This window comes from Phalaenopsis equestris, unplaced genomic scaffold (assembly GCF_001263595.1).
Source record: "Phalaenopsis equestris unplaced genomic scaffold, ASM126359v1 Scaffold000789, whole genome shotgun sequence".
Classification (NCBI taxonomy): Eukaryota; Viridiplantae; Streptophyta; class Magnoliopsida; order Asparagales; family Orchidaceae; genus Phalaenopsis; species Phalaenopsis equestris.
In genome coordinates this window covers 70,819-89,783 of record NW_018165229.1, presented here as the reverse complement: position 1 = coordinate 89,783, position 18,965 = coordinate 70,819, and the positions used below count along the sequence as shown (strand labels likewise).

General features: G+C 34.2%; 1 protein-coding gene across 1 annotated transcript in view; it reads left to right on the top strand.

Moving 5' to 3' along the window:
• LOC110031222 (shaggy-related protein kinase epsilon-like) overlaps positions 1 to 17,582 on the top strand; it is a 50,400-nt gene extending 32,818 nt beyond the window's left edge. The window contains exons 9-13 of the mRNA XM_020734315.1: positions 15,203 to 15,253; positions 15,358 to 15,453; positions 15,525 to 15,608; positions 16,931 to 17,033; positions 17,128 to 17,582. Of these exons, the coding sequence (XP_020589974.1) occupies positions 15,203 to 15,253; positions 15,358 to 15,453; positions 15,525 to 15,608; positions 16,931 to 17,033; positions 17,128 to 17,189 (396 nt within the window). The 3' untranslated portion in view covers positions 17,190 to 17,582. The remainder of the gene's footprint in view (positions 1 to 15,202; positions 15,254 to 15,357; positions 15,454 to 15,524; positions 15,609 to 16,930; positions 17,034 to 17,127) is intronic.
• Positions 17,583 to 18,965: the final 1,383 nt, after the last annotated feature.

Genomic DNA, 18,965 nt, shown 5'->3' with positions numbered 1-18,965 from the left:
GTTTTCTCATCACCCCCCTCCAAAAAAAAAAAAAGAAAAAGAAGAAAAAAACACAAAATATGATCTTCTAACTCATTCTCAAAATTCCAAAATAATGTTACTTGGTATTAGTGTTTAATTCTAATTTCAATTTCTAACTCTAATCCTAATTCTTCAAAATATAAACTTCCTAGCTCCAACAAAAATCAATCTCTACACGTACCACCTAACCCTCGCCCTCGCCCTCGCCCTCGCCCTCGCCCTCGCCCAACTTTAGATTCACATTCCAGTGATGGAGTTGATGTTGCGTTAGTTCGACTTTGAGTATAGAAAGAGGGTGATTTTGGAGTGAATGCTAATTTGCCAGATTTTGATAGTCATATGGATCTAGATGAGTTCATTGAGTGATTCCAAACAACAAAATGAATCTTTGAGTATAAGGATATTTCACATAAGAAAAAAGGTAAAACCTGCTTCCATTGAATTAAAAATGTGTCATTGTGTAAGAGAAATGGAAGCACTTGTGCAAGTGTAGGGGAAAAAACAAAATGACGACTTGGTCTTGGATGAAGAAAGTGATCCAACGCAAGTATTTTTCAACACACTAGAAATAATATTTTTTTGAGACTATTTGCAGTAGAAGAATATATTAATATAGGAGAACACCGCTGAGTGTGAGCAGTTTATATTGAAATGTGAGGTAGTGGAGCTTGATGAGAGTACCATAGCTCAATATCTTGGAGAACTAAGATTGGTTACTGGTAACGTAGCGCAGTTACAACCTTATTAAATGTCACAAAAAACTTTAATTTTGAAGATGGAGAGAGCACAATAGTATTAAATCAACACCGGTCTTTAAATAGAGTTCAACTATCGGATCAAACAATAAGAGTACATTGAATAAAGGGCTAAGTTTGTTCTCCTTGAGGAGAAGCCAACACAAAAAAAAGGATCGATCGGACTAGCAACCCCAAGACATTGTCAGCCAGGAAGTACTTCAAGTTTCATCGATATGGGCACATTTTATCCAACTACCCAAACCTGAGAGTGATTTCTTTTACTGAATAGGTTACAGTAAAAGAAGCAAATATTAAAACACTCTGGGGTGGAGATTGGAGGAGTACGAGTCACTCGCAGCTGTTGAGATATTTGTTGTTCAACGAGTTCTTCAGACCGAGCCTAAGATAAATCAATAATGTCTTAGATTATATCTTTTGTATCCAATGCACTGTGAAAGGGAAGGTGAGCAATCTCATTATATATCAATGCAATTGTGAGAATGTAGTATCTACATAGATGTTGTATAAACTAATCCTCTTTATCTAGTAACATTTTCAACAATTTTCCCTGATTTGGTTGAAGAAGAGGAATAATAAGTGTCGACAAGAGGTGACTTATAAAATTTTCAATTGGAGATAAGCTACAGGATCATATGTGGTATAATGCCATGCCTATTGATGCATTTAACATTTTTTTAGGCCATTTGTGATAATATTACTAGTATATTTCTTGATGGACACAAAATCACATACTCGTTTATCAGGGTCCGGGTGTATTGTAATTCTGTTATTGAAGGAGTCAACATTAATGAGTACTCAAGACAGAGGCATAAACTAGAATGCCTCATATTTTATTTCTACAAGCCATGAGAGAAGTGCTATTGAGATTAGCCTTGTGATATTAGAGGGTAGCGAGATGATGAATTGATATAATAGGCAGTGTGACCTTTATTAGAGGAGTCATATAATATTCTGACTGACAGGTTGCCACCTAGATTACCACCTCTACGAAAGATTCAACATGCTATAGATCTCTTCCCAAATTCAGTGCTCCTGAACCGACCAGCTTATCGTATGCAACCAGTAGAGTAGGTAGAGGATCTGATGGCCTGAGGATTAGTTCGTGATAGCACCAATCGATTTGTAATATGAACTTTTATTGTGCTAAAAAAAGATGGTTTGTGCCACATGTTTATTGATAACAAAGCCGTGAACCGACCAGCTTATCGTATGCAACCAGTAGAGTAGGAAGATTTATAAAAGTAGGTAGAGGATCTGATGGCCTGAGGATTAGTTCGTGATAGCACCAATCGATGTGTAATATGAACTTTGATTGTGCTAAAAAAAGATGGTTTGTGCCACATGTTTATTGATAACAAAGCCGCGAACCAAATCATTGTTAGTTACTAGTTTCTCAGTCCAAGATTGAATGATTTATTTGATCAGTTATATGGAACAAATTCATTCTCCAAGATCAACTTGCATAATGGTTATCACCAGACAGATTTTCTTTTCCATCGCAACTAAGTCCTTCATATTCTCTGCACTCATTGTCAACTTCATTGAAGTTATCATCATGCTCAATCTTAGGTGCATTCATAATTGGTTTTTCATTATAATTGTTTTCTAAATTACAAACACAAATAAAATGATATTCATAAATATTTAGGATATTGTTCTATAAAAAATTAAGAATGTATATTTATATAAAGAACAATTAAATGTAAATACGAAACTTACTTGTTCTTTCGTTCATCTTCCTTCTCATGTGAGAATATGTTATAGATCTTTCCTTGTGTATTGTTTTGTGATTCTTTATTTGCACTTGTCGTGTGCAAATTTCTGATTACATCAGCATCAAAGACATGTTCTTTTTTATTCATTTAAGAAGGTTCCTGTGGAATACTAAATTTTTTTATTCAACAATCCACTCATTATCAAAGTCTATATAACTTATTAGGATTGGATTAAAGTCTTTTTTGCTTCTTATACTTCTCTCCCTCGATCTAGTATTGTATCTTACATATACCATAGCATTCAACCTCTTGTGCTCCAACCTGTTCCTCTTCTTAGTATGAATCTAAGATAAAAAAATAATATTTTTAAGAGGTGATTATGAAAGCAAATAATAATAATTTTAACTTTTAAGAAATAAAAAATTATTAACGATTCAAAAGTGCTCTAATTTCTTTCACAACCAGATGACATGCATGTGAGGCTAACAACTAGAATTGCAAAATTCGTTAACTTAGGTGTTTTCCCACCAAATCTCATCCATCAATCAACAGGAGATCTCAACTTTCTTGAATCCATAACAACTCTACCCCCAAAGTCTCCTCGTAAGCTTACCCACCAAATAACAACTCGAGCTTTTATACCCATTTGTCTTCTTTGCCCATTGCTTAGAACACCAAGCTTGAGGAGAACATTGCCTGCAGTGGTGTCTTCTGCTTGTAAATTATTTGAAGGGTCAAATATGCCGTAGCAAACCATGTGTTTGCTGGACGAACAAGTTTCCTCTCCTTTTTAAAATATCTCATCAAGCCTGGAACCCATGTGTGTCCATAAATGAATTTTGCAATATGTTTTGCTCTTGCAAGTGCACTCATGAATCTTTAACTTTTCAATGTCTTCTAACATTAGGTCAATACAAGGTGCTACACATGGTGTCCAATAAATATGTTATTTTTTCTCCATTATTTTCTTACCTGCATTCACATAGATTGACCCCTTATATGTTATATTTTGCATCACATTTTTTTTCTCCCGCTTCCCCAATCACTTCGTCCAAATAAATGAATAATAAATCACTATTTTTTATAATATTAGAAGTATCCACAAATTTAAGAAAAAAGTCCCAATTGACCTGTTTACAAGAAAATTAATCAAAGTTCGACATTTTCCATCTGTCCAACTGTTTGACATAATTGTCCAACTGTCTGGCATAATCGAGCAACCATATTTACTCTATGCATTTTTATGCTCCTCTAACATCTTTTTGATTGTAGCAGCCTCATCTTTGAGTATCCAAGTGCTCAATTCATGCAATGTTGACGAAGTAAAATCAGATCCAAAATTAGCAACTGCTTCAAACAGACATATAATTAGGGTCATTAGCAACATTAAACGTCAATCCGGCTGAGTAGCATAATTTACTAATTGCCCTACATGCTTCTTTTTATTCATTTTTTTTTTCACTTAGAATTTTGAGTAGAATTCCTTGCTTGTGTTATGGTGAAAGAATCTATTGGACTTCTAACTCTAGGGTGGTCTCTGGGAGGAGTCAACTAATGATTAGTTTGTAGCATTTTGAACTTCACCAATATTTGTTGCACTGCTTCTAATATCATTTAAGACACTGTCACGTTGTGCTTTGACTTTTGCTTCTTCTAATGTTTTATTACATCTCTTAAACTTCAGTAGGAGTTTTAGTACATGACATAATGTCCTTGTGTGTGCCTGTAAGATATTTCATCATGTTTATTGTTCCACTACAAACTTGATTGCAAAACTGACAGCTCAAATATTTTTCATTGGGTATGCTTGTTGTATATTTCCATGTAAAGTCTTTCTTGTTAGTGCGACTAATCTTGACCACACAATGCTCCCCTTCGATTACTAGTAGTTAATAACTACTTAACACATCAAAAAAAAAAAAAAAAAGATCAAATCTATCTCTAGCAAATTGCATACATGAAAAAAAAATTGTGATTTTATTGTAGCTAAAGTGATCTTTAGCAAAACTGTAGCATGAAAGAGAAGAATTTACAGTTCACTTAGTAGTTCAGTGAAATTACTGTAGCAGCTATTGTGAAATCATAAAAAATATAGCATAACTGCTACAGCAACCAAAAAAATCTGCGGTATAATAAAATGATAAGTTAATTACATAATTTCACTGTTTAAATCTTCTCCACTACAGTAACAACAAATATAGAAGCATGAAACATTGCAAATCTTAGGCGAGAGCGGGAGAAGACGACACAGACAGGAGTGCGGGAGAGACAATGCGGACGAGCGCAGGAGAAGAAGAGCCTGCGTGCAGGAGGTGAGGAAGGCACAAACGATGCAAAATTAAAGGAGGACGAAGGATGCGAGTGCACAACTACTATGTGGAGGAGAGGAAGGAAGAAGGAGAAGTCGAAGTCGAAGAAGCAGAAGAAGAAGGAGAAGTCTAGTTCGAACTGCAGGGGGGATGACTGTGTGCGGCTCGAATCATACATGTATTTAGAATTAGAGATTTTAACCCCTTTTTATTTGATTGGAAGGTTGGCGTATGTCCCGTGAGTGCATTTTACGCTCCAATACTTCTCGGGTGTAAGTTTCGTGCATGTATATGCCCCCTCGTGGGCTTGGGGCGGAAGACCTTACGCCCCACCGCGGGACGCGCCCTGAGCATGCCCCAAAAATGCTTTTTAAAATAGAGATTGATATTGTGAATTGACCTAGGCACAATTGTTTGCTCAGGGGCGCCAGTTTTATGGACTTTTTTAATGAGATTTATCAAGAATATTAGTTCTATTGTGGTGCACTTAACGAAGCTACTCAAATTAAATCGATTCACTTGGTCAAATGAATTGTAGACTAGCTTTGAAGAAATAGGTTAGAAAGACTGTTGTTTTAGCCCTTCTAGATTTTAGCTAGGTGTTCGAGGTGATGTGTGATGCTTCGAATATGAAAATTGGAGTAGTGTTGGGTTTACTGTTGCCCTTTTCAATGAGAAATTGAATGAATCCTAGAGAAATCATCCTACATACGATTTGGAGTTCTATGCTATAGTGAGGGACCTCAGTCATCAGAGTCATTTTTTGTTGGTGAATGAGTTTACTCTTTACACTGATCACAAGGCTCTTAAGATTCTTGAGTAGGTAGGGTAAGCTCAGGGATTGACACGTCTAATGGGTGGAGTTTTTTACTTCTTTTTATTTTGTGCTCAAATATAAGATCGAGAGTTAGAACAAAATACCAGGCGCATCAAGTTGTTATCATTTGTTGGTCACTACTATGCAGGTTAAGTTAATCAAATTTGAAGTATTAAAGGATATGCATATAACCAATGAGAATTTATAGGAGATTTAGAATTGTTGTCAGGATAGATCATATGAACAATTGCAAAGGTCAGATGACTACTTTTCTGCCAGAATAAATTGTGTATTCCAATAGTCCGCTCAGAGAGTCTATCATATAGGATTGTCAGAGTGGAGTAATGACTACACTTTGATAGTGTCACAAATGTTTACTTAATTAAAGAGAAATTTCTATTGATCGAGATTAGTACGATATATGGAGAGACATGCCAAACAGTGCAAACTCTATCATTTTCTTAATACTCGATGATAAAATGCACGTCTATACATCCCTCTTTCCATTCCAGATGCACCTTGGGTGGATGTGAGAATAGATTTTGTGGTGGGCTTGCCCTTGATGCAGCGGAGTAAGGATTTTGTCGTGGTAGTGATAGACCGTTTTTCAAGATGACACTCTATATATTGCCACAAGATGATTAATGCCTCAGACATTGCCGACTTGTATTTCAGGTAACTAATTCACCTACCTTGTGTGGCCAAGGCCATCAATTATGATAGGGACATCAAATTCTTGAGCTGTTTTTTGGAAAAATCTATGGGATAAGCTTTGAACAAAATTTCAGTACGGTTATGTAGCTCAGCCTCAGATAGATGGATATATTTGTTTAAATCACAATTTGGGAAATCTTCTTAGGTGTTTGGTGTGAATGAATATCAAACAATGGGATTTGATTCTTCTGTTGGTTTAGCTTGCCTAAAATAAATCTACTAGTCAACCTACATGTACAACTCATTTGAGATTATATATGGGTGAAATCTTTTCACTCTATTGGAGTAGTGCTGATACTTCCAACTATGAGCATTTATGGATGTAGAGATAAGAATAAGGGAGATTTCGATCTTACACAAGCAAGTGATGGCATAAATTGTTAAGAAAAATACTAAATATTAGAAGCAGAAAAAAATGTCCAGGAAAGCTCAAGTCTTTTAGGAATGTGACTTGGTATGAATCAAATTGAAGAAGAGTTTTCCCGCACCTTTTGGGAAACTCAAGCTTAGAGCTAACAATTCATTTAGAATCACTGAGAGGATTAATGATAATGACTGCAAGTTTGATTTATCATGAGACAACAATTTTTTTTTTTTTGCTATGTTTAATGTCATCTTGTCGCCATATTATGAGGTTCTGAGTGCTTCCAGTGAAGATGATGAAGCCTCTCCTGTCCATGTAGAGTGACGTGGGAGTGGTTCTGATTCCACGATCCCATGATCCTCATGTGCTTTGGATCATTATGTTTTGAACCAAAGCAGGAAAACCCCCCTTGTTTGCTGCTGCCGGTCCTTGTGGGCACTTTTTAATACTATTTTAATTAGAATCCATTTTTTAAATTTTAATATGTTGCTTAAAAGTTGATTTTGGAAATTTTTGCTATGGTTTATGTTATTTGGAGATTTTTTTTCTATGTTTTTTTGTCGATTTTTGAAACGTCGACCATCTGATGATCCAATTAGGAGAGTAGATGTTTTAGATTCATGAGGTAGACCTAGGAAGACTTGGGCTTCTTGTATTAAAAATGATCTTAATTTACTAGAACTAAATGGAAATATGACACTAAATAGGACGCAATGGAGAAAAAGGATTCATGTAGCAGACCCCATGTAGTGGGATTAAGCTTTGTTGTTGTTGTTTTTTTTTGTCGATTTAAAGAGGTTATAGTCTATTTTTATTCAAGTCATGAATCTATATCTTGAAGAGATATGATTGAAACCTCCCTATGTCCTTTACCTCGCTGTTTTGTCATTCACTATTTGATATTCGCCCTGTTATTTTCAGATCAGGCAACCACTAAAGGTCGTTTTGGGGCAACTGCAACTTATTAAAAAGCTGTTGCGCAACAGCTGTGCTAGAAAACTGTTATGGGGAAGTGTTTGTTTGTTTTGTGCAGTTTTGCAGCAGTTTATGAATGAATGATATTTTTGTCTCCTTATTGTGCTATTTATAACATAATCAGTCTTGATTGTACATTTCATACAAGAAAACAGATATTCAGTTTGAATATTGCATGATAAAAATTGATACCTCATCAAATAGTAACACAACAATTAAAATTAAAATTAAAACTTTTAAAATAAAAATTAAATTATCATAATATTATTTTTAAAATGCAGATGATTAATGTTACGAGATGTTCTTTCTTCCAACAAAAGTCTCCACTTCTAATCACTATCAACAGTGAAATCATCGAACGAATTTGCCCACTTGAAAAAGTCACAGTTCTCTGATTTGTTCTTTGGATACCTATAATATTATTTCTCATAGCTATGTCTCTATCGTCAATTAACTAGAGAATAATGCAGCTTACAACAACAGTACAATGCTCTAGAGACATCAAAAGTCCTTGAGCTCATCTTTTCTGAATATTTAAAACTAAAAAGTACAAATCCTTAGATGCAAAATTAGTAAAGGATAATAAAAATACTTAATTAAATTTTTATTAAGTTATGAGATCTCAGAGCGCAAAGTAAAAAACCGACGAATAATCTGCTACTACAAAAAGATAGTAGACTTAAAAAAAAGTTCTTGATTTCCTTTGAAGCATGTAATACCGAACTCGTATGAGTCGCAGATGCATATCACCACAAAGGCAATCCAGAAAAAGCCTAACAATCATACGAATGAAAAAGGAGGGGTCCTTAGATACCTTGATAGCGATTTCATACGTGTTAAGAACCCATATAAATATAGAGATCATTCAGAAGAATCCATGAGGTTGAATATCTCATCATAGATCTTCAAACTAAAAATAAAGCATGCAATAAATAAACACATGAAATATTATACCCACGGTTGCCTCGGAGGCCATCAATGTGGGAAAAAATCAATGCAAAGAACTGAAAATAAAAGTTGCATTAAATTGAGATCCAACATGTACATCATTGCATACACCGTCAGTGCAATAAACATTAAGCGTTTGAACAACTCAATGCTAAAAAACATACAACATTCTTTCACCCGCTAACTATGATATTAATAATTTGCTCTCTCAACACCATCATCTCCCCAACACCCTCCCATCTTGGGTACAAGACTCAAGTAAATCACTTTTAACCTGTGATATTGATTGTTCGAGACGATATTCATATGTTTCAGCGCAGGAACATGTGAAGGATTTTCATCAACCTTATTGAAGTCAATGCCACCACATGAAAGATGTCGCTAAATGTAGTTGTGGTGAGCAATTATAACGATCACAATCTGCACTTAATTGCTGAACGAATATGCAGACATGTCTCGCAAAATATCTTTTTTTTTTTTTCAAATCTCAAATGTTCTTTCAATAACGCTGCCTAATGATGTGTGCTCTTGTTAAACATCTATTTTCTACCTCGAACAACGTTGCTAGCTCTTTCAAAATCTTAAATGTGGCATTTGGTATCAGCAAATTGTTTGAGAAATTTTTGCTGTAAATGATATCCAGTATGAATCAAATAATATTTCTCTAATATAATTCTAGTAATTAGTATTGCACTAAAAGTATTATTTTATTTATTCGTTTTCAAGCAAACCTGTGAGTGGCTTCGAAATTTGTATTAGTGTTCGTGTGACATATTTGAATATGTGACTGCATGTGCACCACCTTCTCATCTGACCATAACAAAAGTGAAACACATTTTAAAGTCACATATGTAGGTGAACCGCATCGCCCGATGGGTGCGATCTGTTAACTGTTTGACACGTGCATTCATATGTAGTCCATGAATCTGTTCAATACAATCCTAAAGCATTTATTAAAGGTATTTGAATTACTGTGTTCAAATAAAATTCAGGAAAATATTAACGCATGCATTTAACTTAAAATATGACATATAACATTTGTCCCGTGAAATCACTAGGAGGGTCATTTGGAATGTGGCATCTTCGGGTTTGATAATCTTTTATGATAAGCTAATCAGAGCATTCTGATTAATTGAAAAATATCTACTGATTAATTGAAAAATATCTACTGATTATTTTTGATGAGTACTGGAATCATTCCAGGACTCTTCTTATAGATTCATTCTGTTATAAAATATAGAGGGTTATGACTAACACCTCTATGGAAGTCATCCTGGAGGAGCCATGAAGTATATGATTCCTGTGCAGTTCTTCTAGCAGATCAATGAATATGGGCTGTATCAATTAAAACATATTGTTAAATCTTACTGAGTGGCCCGCAAGTAACTCTCCAACCAACTACACTTATGCATGTTGATGTCATGCAAGAAAAGCGAGCAATTTATAAGCTATTAAGCATAATGCAACTGCAATTCTTCTTCTGCGCTTTCTTTATCAATGCTATTTATTTTTTATGCAACTATCGCATATAAATAACGCTGAATTAGTTAGAGCATGCATTAAACAAAAACTAATGATAACAAAAGTTCGAAAAGCAATGAAGATGTTGTAGTGCTTGTAAATATCTCCTCATAAAATGAAACAGAAGATATTCAAGAAATAAAACTGAAGCATATTAAAATTAGCACAAATAATATCCCTATAAAAAATTAACATAAAGTGTCCAATAAATAAAATAAAATTGATGCATCCCGGTTGTTGCGGAAATAATGTAAGTAATTGTCTCTACGGTCGGGGGTAATTGACATGAAGAACTCTCTCCCAGTTGGGTCTTCAAGAAACTTCATAGAGAACAAGTAAAACGATATATCCTCGTAAATTTTTGGAGTTACTTCCAGAATTCACATTACTTGCTAAATAAAATTTGCTTGTGATGCCTAGGGTCATTTGTGCATGAAACAACTAATTGTGAAATCTGATTGTTAATGAATACTGAACCATCTTTTTTTCTTTTTCTCAACCCTATGACTTTTGGATCGACTATTAGATTTAACTTCATTGAGTTAAGTGTTAGGGCTTTCATTAGGCATCAGTTTGTTTGACATCTACATGCTTAGTTATGTCAGCAAACCCTCTCTCACTTGGAGCCCATGCATCATCACCCGTGGCCACGACTCCACCAAGTATATGATCCAACTTATACTCAAGCTCATGGGTCAATGCCCCTGAATTTAAATTTTTTGGCATTTAGCATGACCTACAACTTATTGGATAAACGACATGATGTAATTGAAAAAAAATGAAAGATTTAACGTTTCATAAATTCTCACTTCCAATTTCTCGACCCATTATTCTTCTGACGCATCAATGATTTACTTTACCAAATTCCAACTCAAGCTCGTGGATCCCCACTTTAACTCTTTTAATATTTTTCCGTCATTTTAAGTGATCTCACTTATTTTTTAATTGTATTCTTTCATATTCCCTTCATTTGCTTTCCTTGAAAATTTTTTATCATATTCTGTCATATTTCCTTATTAAAGTAGATGGCTGACATGTTTACCAATTCCACCTCTTTAAGGCAGATTACAAAATATTAGCTTCACCTCGTTGTCCTATATGGCTGATGAACTCTTTTTCTTTTGCTTTTAACATGACGACTATTAGAATGAAAAAAATGAAACAACATAAATGTGTGTCACATAATATAAGGTTTCATGAAAATATAAAAGTCCCATTAAAATTTCAAAACTCGAAATAGTAACATAAAAGAAACATCCTAAATCTATTAATACTTTGCCAACAATACCACCCTCCATCACACACCACCACCATATCATCAACACAAACACACCACCACCTCTAACCCAACACACCCAACACCACCACCTCCAACCCACCACACCATCAACATAACACCTCTACCACTCCCATGTATACACACCACTACCATCATATCATCAACACAAACACACCACAACGTCCAACTCGACACAAACAACACCACCAACACACAAACAACACCACAACCACACCATCAACACACCACCACCACAACTCCCATGTAAACACACCACCACCATATCATCAACACAAACACACCACCACCTCCAACCCAACACACCACCACTCACATGTACCACACCAACAAACCACCACTCCCATTTACCCCACCATTAATACACCACCACCACCACACCATCAACACACCACCACCACATCAACACACCACCACCACCATACAAAACTTCTTGGAGAATATTTGAAGCATGCTAACACATTCTCATCACCTCCACAACATTCCAAGACCTCCCATGGCCTTCAAAGGCCTCAAACTTAAGAGCACTTAATGACATCCACTCCCCCATTCCACTCAGTGAAATGTTGTCTCATTTCTTCCAAAAAACATCCACAAAACACAATTGAACAATTTCTCATCACCCCAAGCCCAATTCATTGCCTCTGCTCCATCAACTTCCCAAAGTTGAAAACCTTCCATTTTTTTTGGTTTTGCATCAAAACATTTCATCCCAGAAAGAGGGAAAACCTCCCAGATCAACCAAATCAAGAAATTGAGCATATACAAAGGTCATAAACTAGAAAGGGCTTCTCAGCCTTCAGAATCCACAGAGATAAGCAAGTTCCAAGTCCATTCATTCCAGAGGACACAAAATCCATTTCCAGCTATTCCAGAGCCCACAAATCTCAAATATATTTATTCCAAGGGCCACAAACCGAAAAAAGAAACCCTAAAACTACAAACCGAGTAGAGCAAAGAGCGCGAAAAAAAAAAAAAAAGAAGTAGAGGATACCAAAATCCAAAATTGCATTTTCATTTTAGCGGAATATCGATTTCACGGTAGAGCAAAGTCACAAATCGCACAGAGAAAGCCACACATTCCAAATCAACCATAAATTGTAAACATAAATGATAGAAGATACCGTGGGAGAGAGAGGGAAGAGCACTTCTTACGACATATACGGGAGAGAGGAGATGGCCTTATAGCAGAGACACGAGAAAGGCAAGAGAGATGAGAGAGAGGTAAAGACACACAGGAGCTAGGGCAGAGATGTGGGGGCAGTGTGTGGAAAAATAACATAACAAACACAGCCTGCGGGGCCTTTCCCGCGACCCGCATTTACGGGAACATCGTTGAAGATGCTGCCTCACCGCCTTTTTCAAATGAATGAATTTGCGGTTTGAAACCGTGTTGCAACCGTTCTGCCGTGCCAAACTGACCTTGAGCTGTTTCAATCCCTTCCAAACTTCACCAAGTTCACATATTCTCTTCCTCGTCATTTTACAACCTCCACTGAAGCTAATTTTACAACACCTTCTAGGAATTCTAGAACAGTATCATTTGGATCTTTACTCTCTATCTGCTACATTCCATTATTAATTATCCCTCATATTCGGAAGAACACTGTTGATTAAAGGAGTGGATAAACTAGACCATTGTTTATTTGCATTGTAGGTGGCATATTATCTCCCATTATGTTACTTCATGGGGATGCTTTTGAGGATAAGGGTACACATACTCTCATGGTATATTCTCTATGGTATTGTAAGGCGAACCCAATCTACCTGTAGCCAAGTTAAGAGCTGGGCCATTTTTAGGCCAATTGTTTGTGGTTGATTTTAGAGGCTCTGAAAGTTTTTGTTGGAGACATATTTGTTCGATGGGCCTAAAAGATTTGCTATTTGAGGATGATGCACTAGAGGGTTTTAGGAGCGCTGGTGGATGGTGATCTGCTATTTTGAATGGGGACAAATGAGTGAAAAGTCTCTTTTCTATTTTTTCTACCTCTGTTTTGTGGTAGTGAGTGATGTCATCACAAAACGTTGATGATATTTTGATAGCATTTTAGTTTTTCTTCTATCATACATTGGGTTTGAATCTAGTAAGCATTAAGTGCTACTGATAGTGAGGGATGGTTATTTATTCCATTTTCATATCTGATGCCTATCCGACAGGGCCAGGTGCTCTCCATGAGATCTTCATCTTGTTAGAAAGCATCATCTCTCAATGGTGTTGTTCCGTGTTTTGTAGTGAGAGGCATATGTGCAACTAACTTGTTATTTTGTTTTACATCCGAATTGTAATATTTAGTTTGTAGAGGAAATTAGTAAGCTATTAAATGGTAAGATCTCAATGCAATGCCAATGCGTGGTGAATGACCAGAGTAATTGGTTGGGTTTGGAAGATCATAAAGTGCTTGTAAGAGATCGTGGGGAGCTTTATTAGCCTATTTCTATAAAGCTGCCACGATGGTATGCTAATTTATGTTCAATCCACATGATACTTTAAGGTTCCTTGTATATATATATATATATAGACGCACTAGCATAATTGCACTTGCACTAGGTGCATATTGATAATATTTTAAAATCAATTAAAAAAATTGTAGTTGATATTTTTGTACTTTAAAATTTATTCATTTCTTCAATAAAAAGGAACATTTTTCCAAAAAATAGAGTTTGATAAACTCAAATTAATAGTTATTAATTCATGGCCATATTGTATTTGATAGAATTCCAAGATGCTGGTTTGTGAGGGCCACAAATGCTCAAGGACGATCAAATATGAATTGTTCATTTTTTGAAATTGATTTGAAACTAATATACTTAATATGTTAGAACTGAATTACCTTGAAACATAATTTTTTATAGATGAAAGAATCAAAGTACTTTGAGCGTCAGAACCAAATCACATGAAAAGTCATTCTTTATAGATGAAGTAAAAAAATCTTGAATTTGAGATTTAAAATAGCAAGAGCTAAAATGCATAGCTAGGATTTCCTATTAGGATAATCGCATGCCACTTTTATAATAATATTATCTTAATATTAAAAATTAGGGACATTTACATACATACCACACAATTCATATATATTTATATATCCTACGCCTATACTAGATATCACTCAAAGCTTTCACATAAAAAATAATCACTATTGCTTATTTTATAAAAGTGAAAAACCTTTTCATGCATAGATTTGTGACACCTAAGTGTTAAAAATATAAAAGTAGATGTTAAATATGTAAATACATAAGAATTGTATGATGGGCATGTAAATTTCCCTAAAATTTATTATCATAAATATCCCGAAAATCTTTTCCAATGAAATTTAGGGTGTTGTTTTTATATTAACATTATAATAAAATTCATATAAAAATATGAACCAATAATAAGCAGTAAATAACCCTTCAATTCACTTTGTTTCTTATTTAGTCAATTTTTATATTAATTCCTATGTTATGCCGACACTTCAAACTTCTCTTCTTGTGTTATTCTTTAGTTGTTGGTTTTACTGGTAGCATTTCATTCTCATTTGTTTGTAATCCACTTATCTTGTTTATGATTAATGTCAAACCCAACTTTTCAATATCAAATTAGCACCGTCTTGAATAAAAAACATAAGCATACATGCTATGCATGAGATTCACATTGATTGGTGCCGGATGTTTTCTTTTCATTTTATGCTTTTATTCCTGTATCAATTCTATTCTATGATTTGCCTCTATTTATAGATTAAACTGTGTATATATATATTTGTTACTAAACAATGAAATTGTTCAGCCTCTTTTTCCCGGAGAGAGTGGAGTTGATCAATTGGTGGAGATTATCAAGGTCTGCTGATATATTTATTGTATTTTAGTTTTTTTGTCTTTTAGCTTTCCATGCATTTCTCTTCACCATAGTTAATTCTGGATTAACTGTCTTTTTTATTCAAGATTTTGGGAACCCCAACGCGAGAAGAGATCAAATGTATGAATCCAAATTACACGGAGTTTAAGTTTCCTCAAATCAAAGCTCATCCTTGGCATAAGGTCTGTTAATAAATCATGGTGGTATTCATGTTCCAAAACTTAATGACTGAGAACAAACCAATGCACTGTAGATTTTTCAAAAACGGATGCCTCCTGATGCAGTTGATCTCGTATCAAGGCTTCTTCAGTACTCTCCAAATTTGCGATATAAAGCTGTAAGAGTTTCAACTTTTGATTTTTTGGGCTTCAAATTGACCTCTGCTATTTGCATGAGCTTAAGTATTAATGCAGCATTGACATTTTGTCTTTATTTTGTTCTACTTAATTGCTGCTTAACTTGTTGAAAAGTTTTCATTTTTATGCAAAATATGCTTCATCATGTTGTATGTACATATTTTTATTACTTAAATGCAAATGAACTTGTGGAGCAACTCTTGATGATTCTATTTCATACAACGCATGGTAGTAGAATTCAAGTTGGTTGGTTGAAGTGGAGTAATGCTTCAGGCCTATTGTATGATAGAAAAGTACCGCTTAGACTAAAAGGAAAATTTTATAAGATGGTGTTGAGACCTTCAATGCTCTATCGCGCTGAATGTTGACCTTTAAAAGAGAAGCATAAAACTAAGTTAAGTGCTGCCAAGTTGAGAATGATTAGGTGGAAGAGTGGCTTTTCACTTAGAGACAAAATGCAAAATGAATATATCCATGTAGGGTTGGTGTAGCTCCAGGGACGGACAAAATTAGAGAGATTCATCTTAGAAGGTTTGGTCATATTAAACGTCGGCAATCTGATGATTTGATTAACAGAGTAGATGCTTTAGATTTGAATTATGTTAAGAAAGGCAGAGATAGACCTAGAAAGACTTCGGCATATTGTATAAAACATGATCTTAATTTATTACAATTAAGTGAAAACATGATACTCAATAGGACATAATTGGGATAAAGGTTTGTTGTTGTTGTATTTCATACATTGCAAGCTTATTTGTTGGGAAATATCATATTTTGCATCTTATTTTTGTAATGAGAATATTGTGATTCTATTTCATACAACGCAGATGAAGCCTATGTTATATTTCAATATCGAAATGTTCTCTGTATGCTACACCTTCTAAATGATTAGAAGAATTTTTTTCCCCATTCCCTTATAATTTTTTTTTCATGGCATTTACATAGCACACAAATCTTATATTTTTACATATCTGACCCCTAAATCTTCATATTTATAAACATACTACTTTAATCTTTAACGTCACATCAAAAATAACACTATTACCACTTTTAGAAAAGAGAAATCCACCTTTTTATTCATAGGTTTAAAACACCAGAATTGATATGCATGTAAATATGAAAATTTAGGTGTGAGATATAAAAATACATGAGAACTTATCTTTTTTCCTTTTTATGTACTTTATATACTCTTGCTGCTTGGTTTCAACACATTCAAATCACATACCAGAACTAAAACTACAACACTCCTAACATCTCTTCTGAAGCTCTTTGAGATGATCCTATTCTTTCATGGAACCTGCAGTTAGATGCCTGCGCGCATCACTTTTTCGATGATCTACGAAATCCGAATACTCTGCTTCCGAATGGAAGCTCTCTTCCACCTCTATTCAATTTCACCCCTCAAGGTACTTTTCATCCACATCTTTATTCATTCATCACCCCATTCCCCATTTCTTTATAGTTTCTTAACTGCTATAACCCATTAAAATTCGCTTTCAGAGCTTGAAGGTGCTTCCCCTGATCTGATTCAGCGTCTCATACCTGAGCATGCTATGCGCTAAATTAATCAATATAAACAGCAATTGGTTATTTCTGGGAATTGGAGAAGAGAACGATTGTTCTACTTGGGCTTGCTTCTTCATGAAATTAGCATTCTGCACATTGAAAAAGGAAGAACCATAAACGAATGCTGATCTGAACTGAAGCCTTCCTGGCAACCATTATTCATCAGAAAATAGGCATCGTTTGTTTTTTTTTTTTTTTTGGCCGGCCATCTGATTTCCATCTATTTGTCTTGGCTTATTACCCCTCTAGATCATCTGAAACTTTTTGAGCTGTCATTGTAAGCTAAAATGTTGTTGTAATTGCCGTTCTTTGATGATGCACTTCTTTGTATTCCTGAACTGTATTAGGGTTATTATAAGGATCAGTAATAAATTCATATTTTTTTATATTGATGAAAAGGTGGCTGAAAGTATTTTCAATCATGAAACTGTGGTTTATGATATCTGTAGATATAGAATTCATGGCAAACATTGAGTTTAAAAATGACAGACTTAAGGAAATAATATTACATCAGGACTCCGCACGTAGAGTTACGTGTGGAGTCTAATGAAATCACGCCACACGTGAATGTGAGAAAAAACAAATCGGCACTGTAACACAGGAATATTTCCTCTCGTGTTATTCAGATGTTATTGTGTGCTATTCAAGTATTATTGATGTGTTATTGTGTTATTATAACATCAGGAATATTTCTAGAACACAATTACATATGAATAACATACAATATTCCGTGTTACCTGACCAATTTTTTTCTCATACACGTGTGGCGTAATTTCATTGGACTCTGCATGAAACTCTACGTGCGGAGTCCTGATGTAATATTTTTTTGAATTAAGACAACGGAGAAAATTCAAGAACTTGAGATTTTATTGTCAGACAATTCTAACACTTAGAGTTTGTAATGAGGTTTGAATACAAATTACATTAAGGTTTGTACTTTACATTATGCGTGTGAATCTGATTATGTAAAAAATTTACATTTGAATAAAAATTGAATATTAATTTTATTTAATTTGAATGCATCTTCGATTTGATTATTAACTTGAAACAACATTTTGAAATTAAGTTTGAACTAGATTTAAACTTGTTTTGGATTATGGTAGAAAAATTGCATAATATGTTGTCTGGAGGCCATTCTTGATAATATTTTAAACAGTTTGTAATGAGGCTTATGATTTATTGGGTATATTATGAAGCTTATGCATCACATAATGTGAGGTCCACCTCATGATGAATAATGATGTATGCAATTAGGTTAAGGATTATTTTTTAAATATCTAAAATAATTAAAACAAGTATTCTTTAGTTATATAATACATAATGGATATAATTGTTGCTATTAGTGTAGTCATAATTTAAAATGTAATAAATATTGTTATTGATTAATGCAAATTAAATAAAACAAATGTGAATTAGAATTAAGATAAGAGATGGAGAGCATTAATGCAATTAAGGATGTTGTGAGGAAAAAAGTAAATCATTAAATAAAAATAATGATGACTTCTAAATTTAGAGATTTAAACTATAGTTTATTAATTTATTAATTTGATAGAATTAAGTAGGTTTGTGAGAGATTAATTTCACCAAATTGATTTTGAATTTTTATATTCTTATATCATATTTTGATGTTGAAATAATAATTCTTTTAACAATTTATTACTTTTATCTTATTAAAATGTTAATATCTTATATTTCAATCAGTTAATGGGTTATAAGGTTAATATGTTATTTCTCATTATATATTTTGAATTTAGTACAATATATATATATAT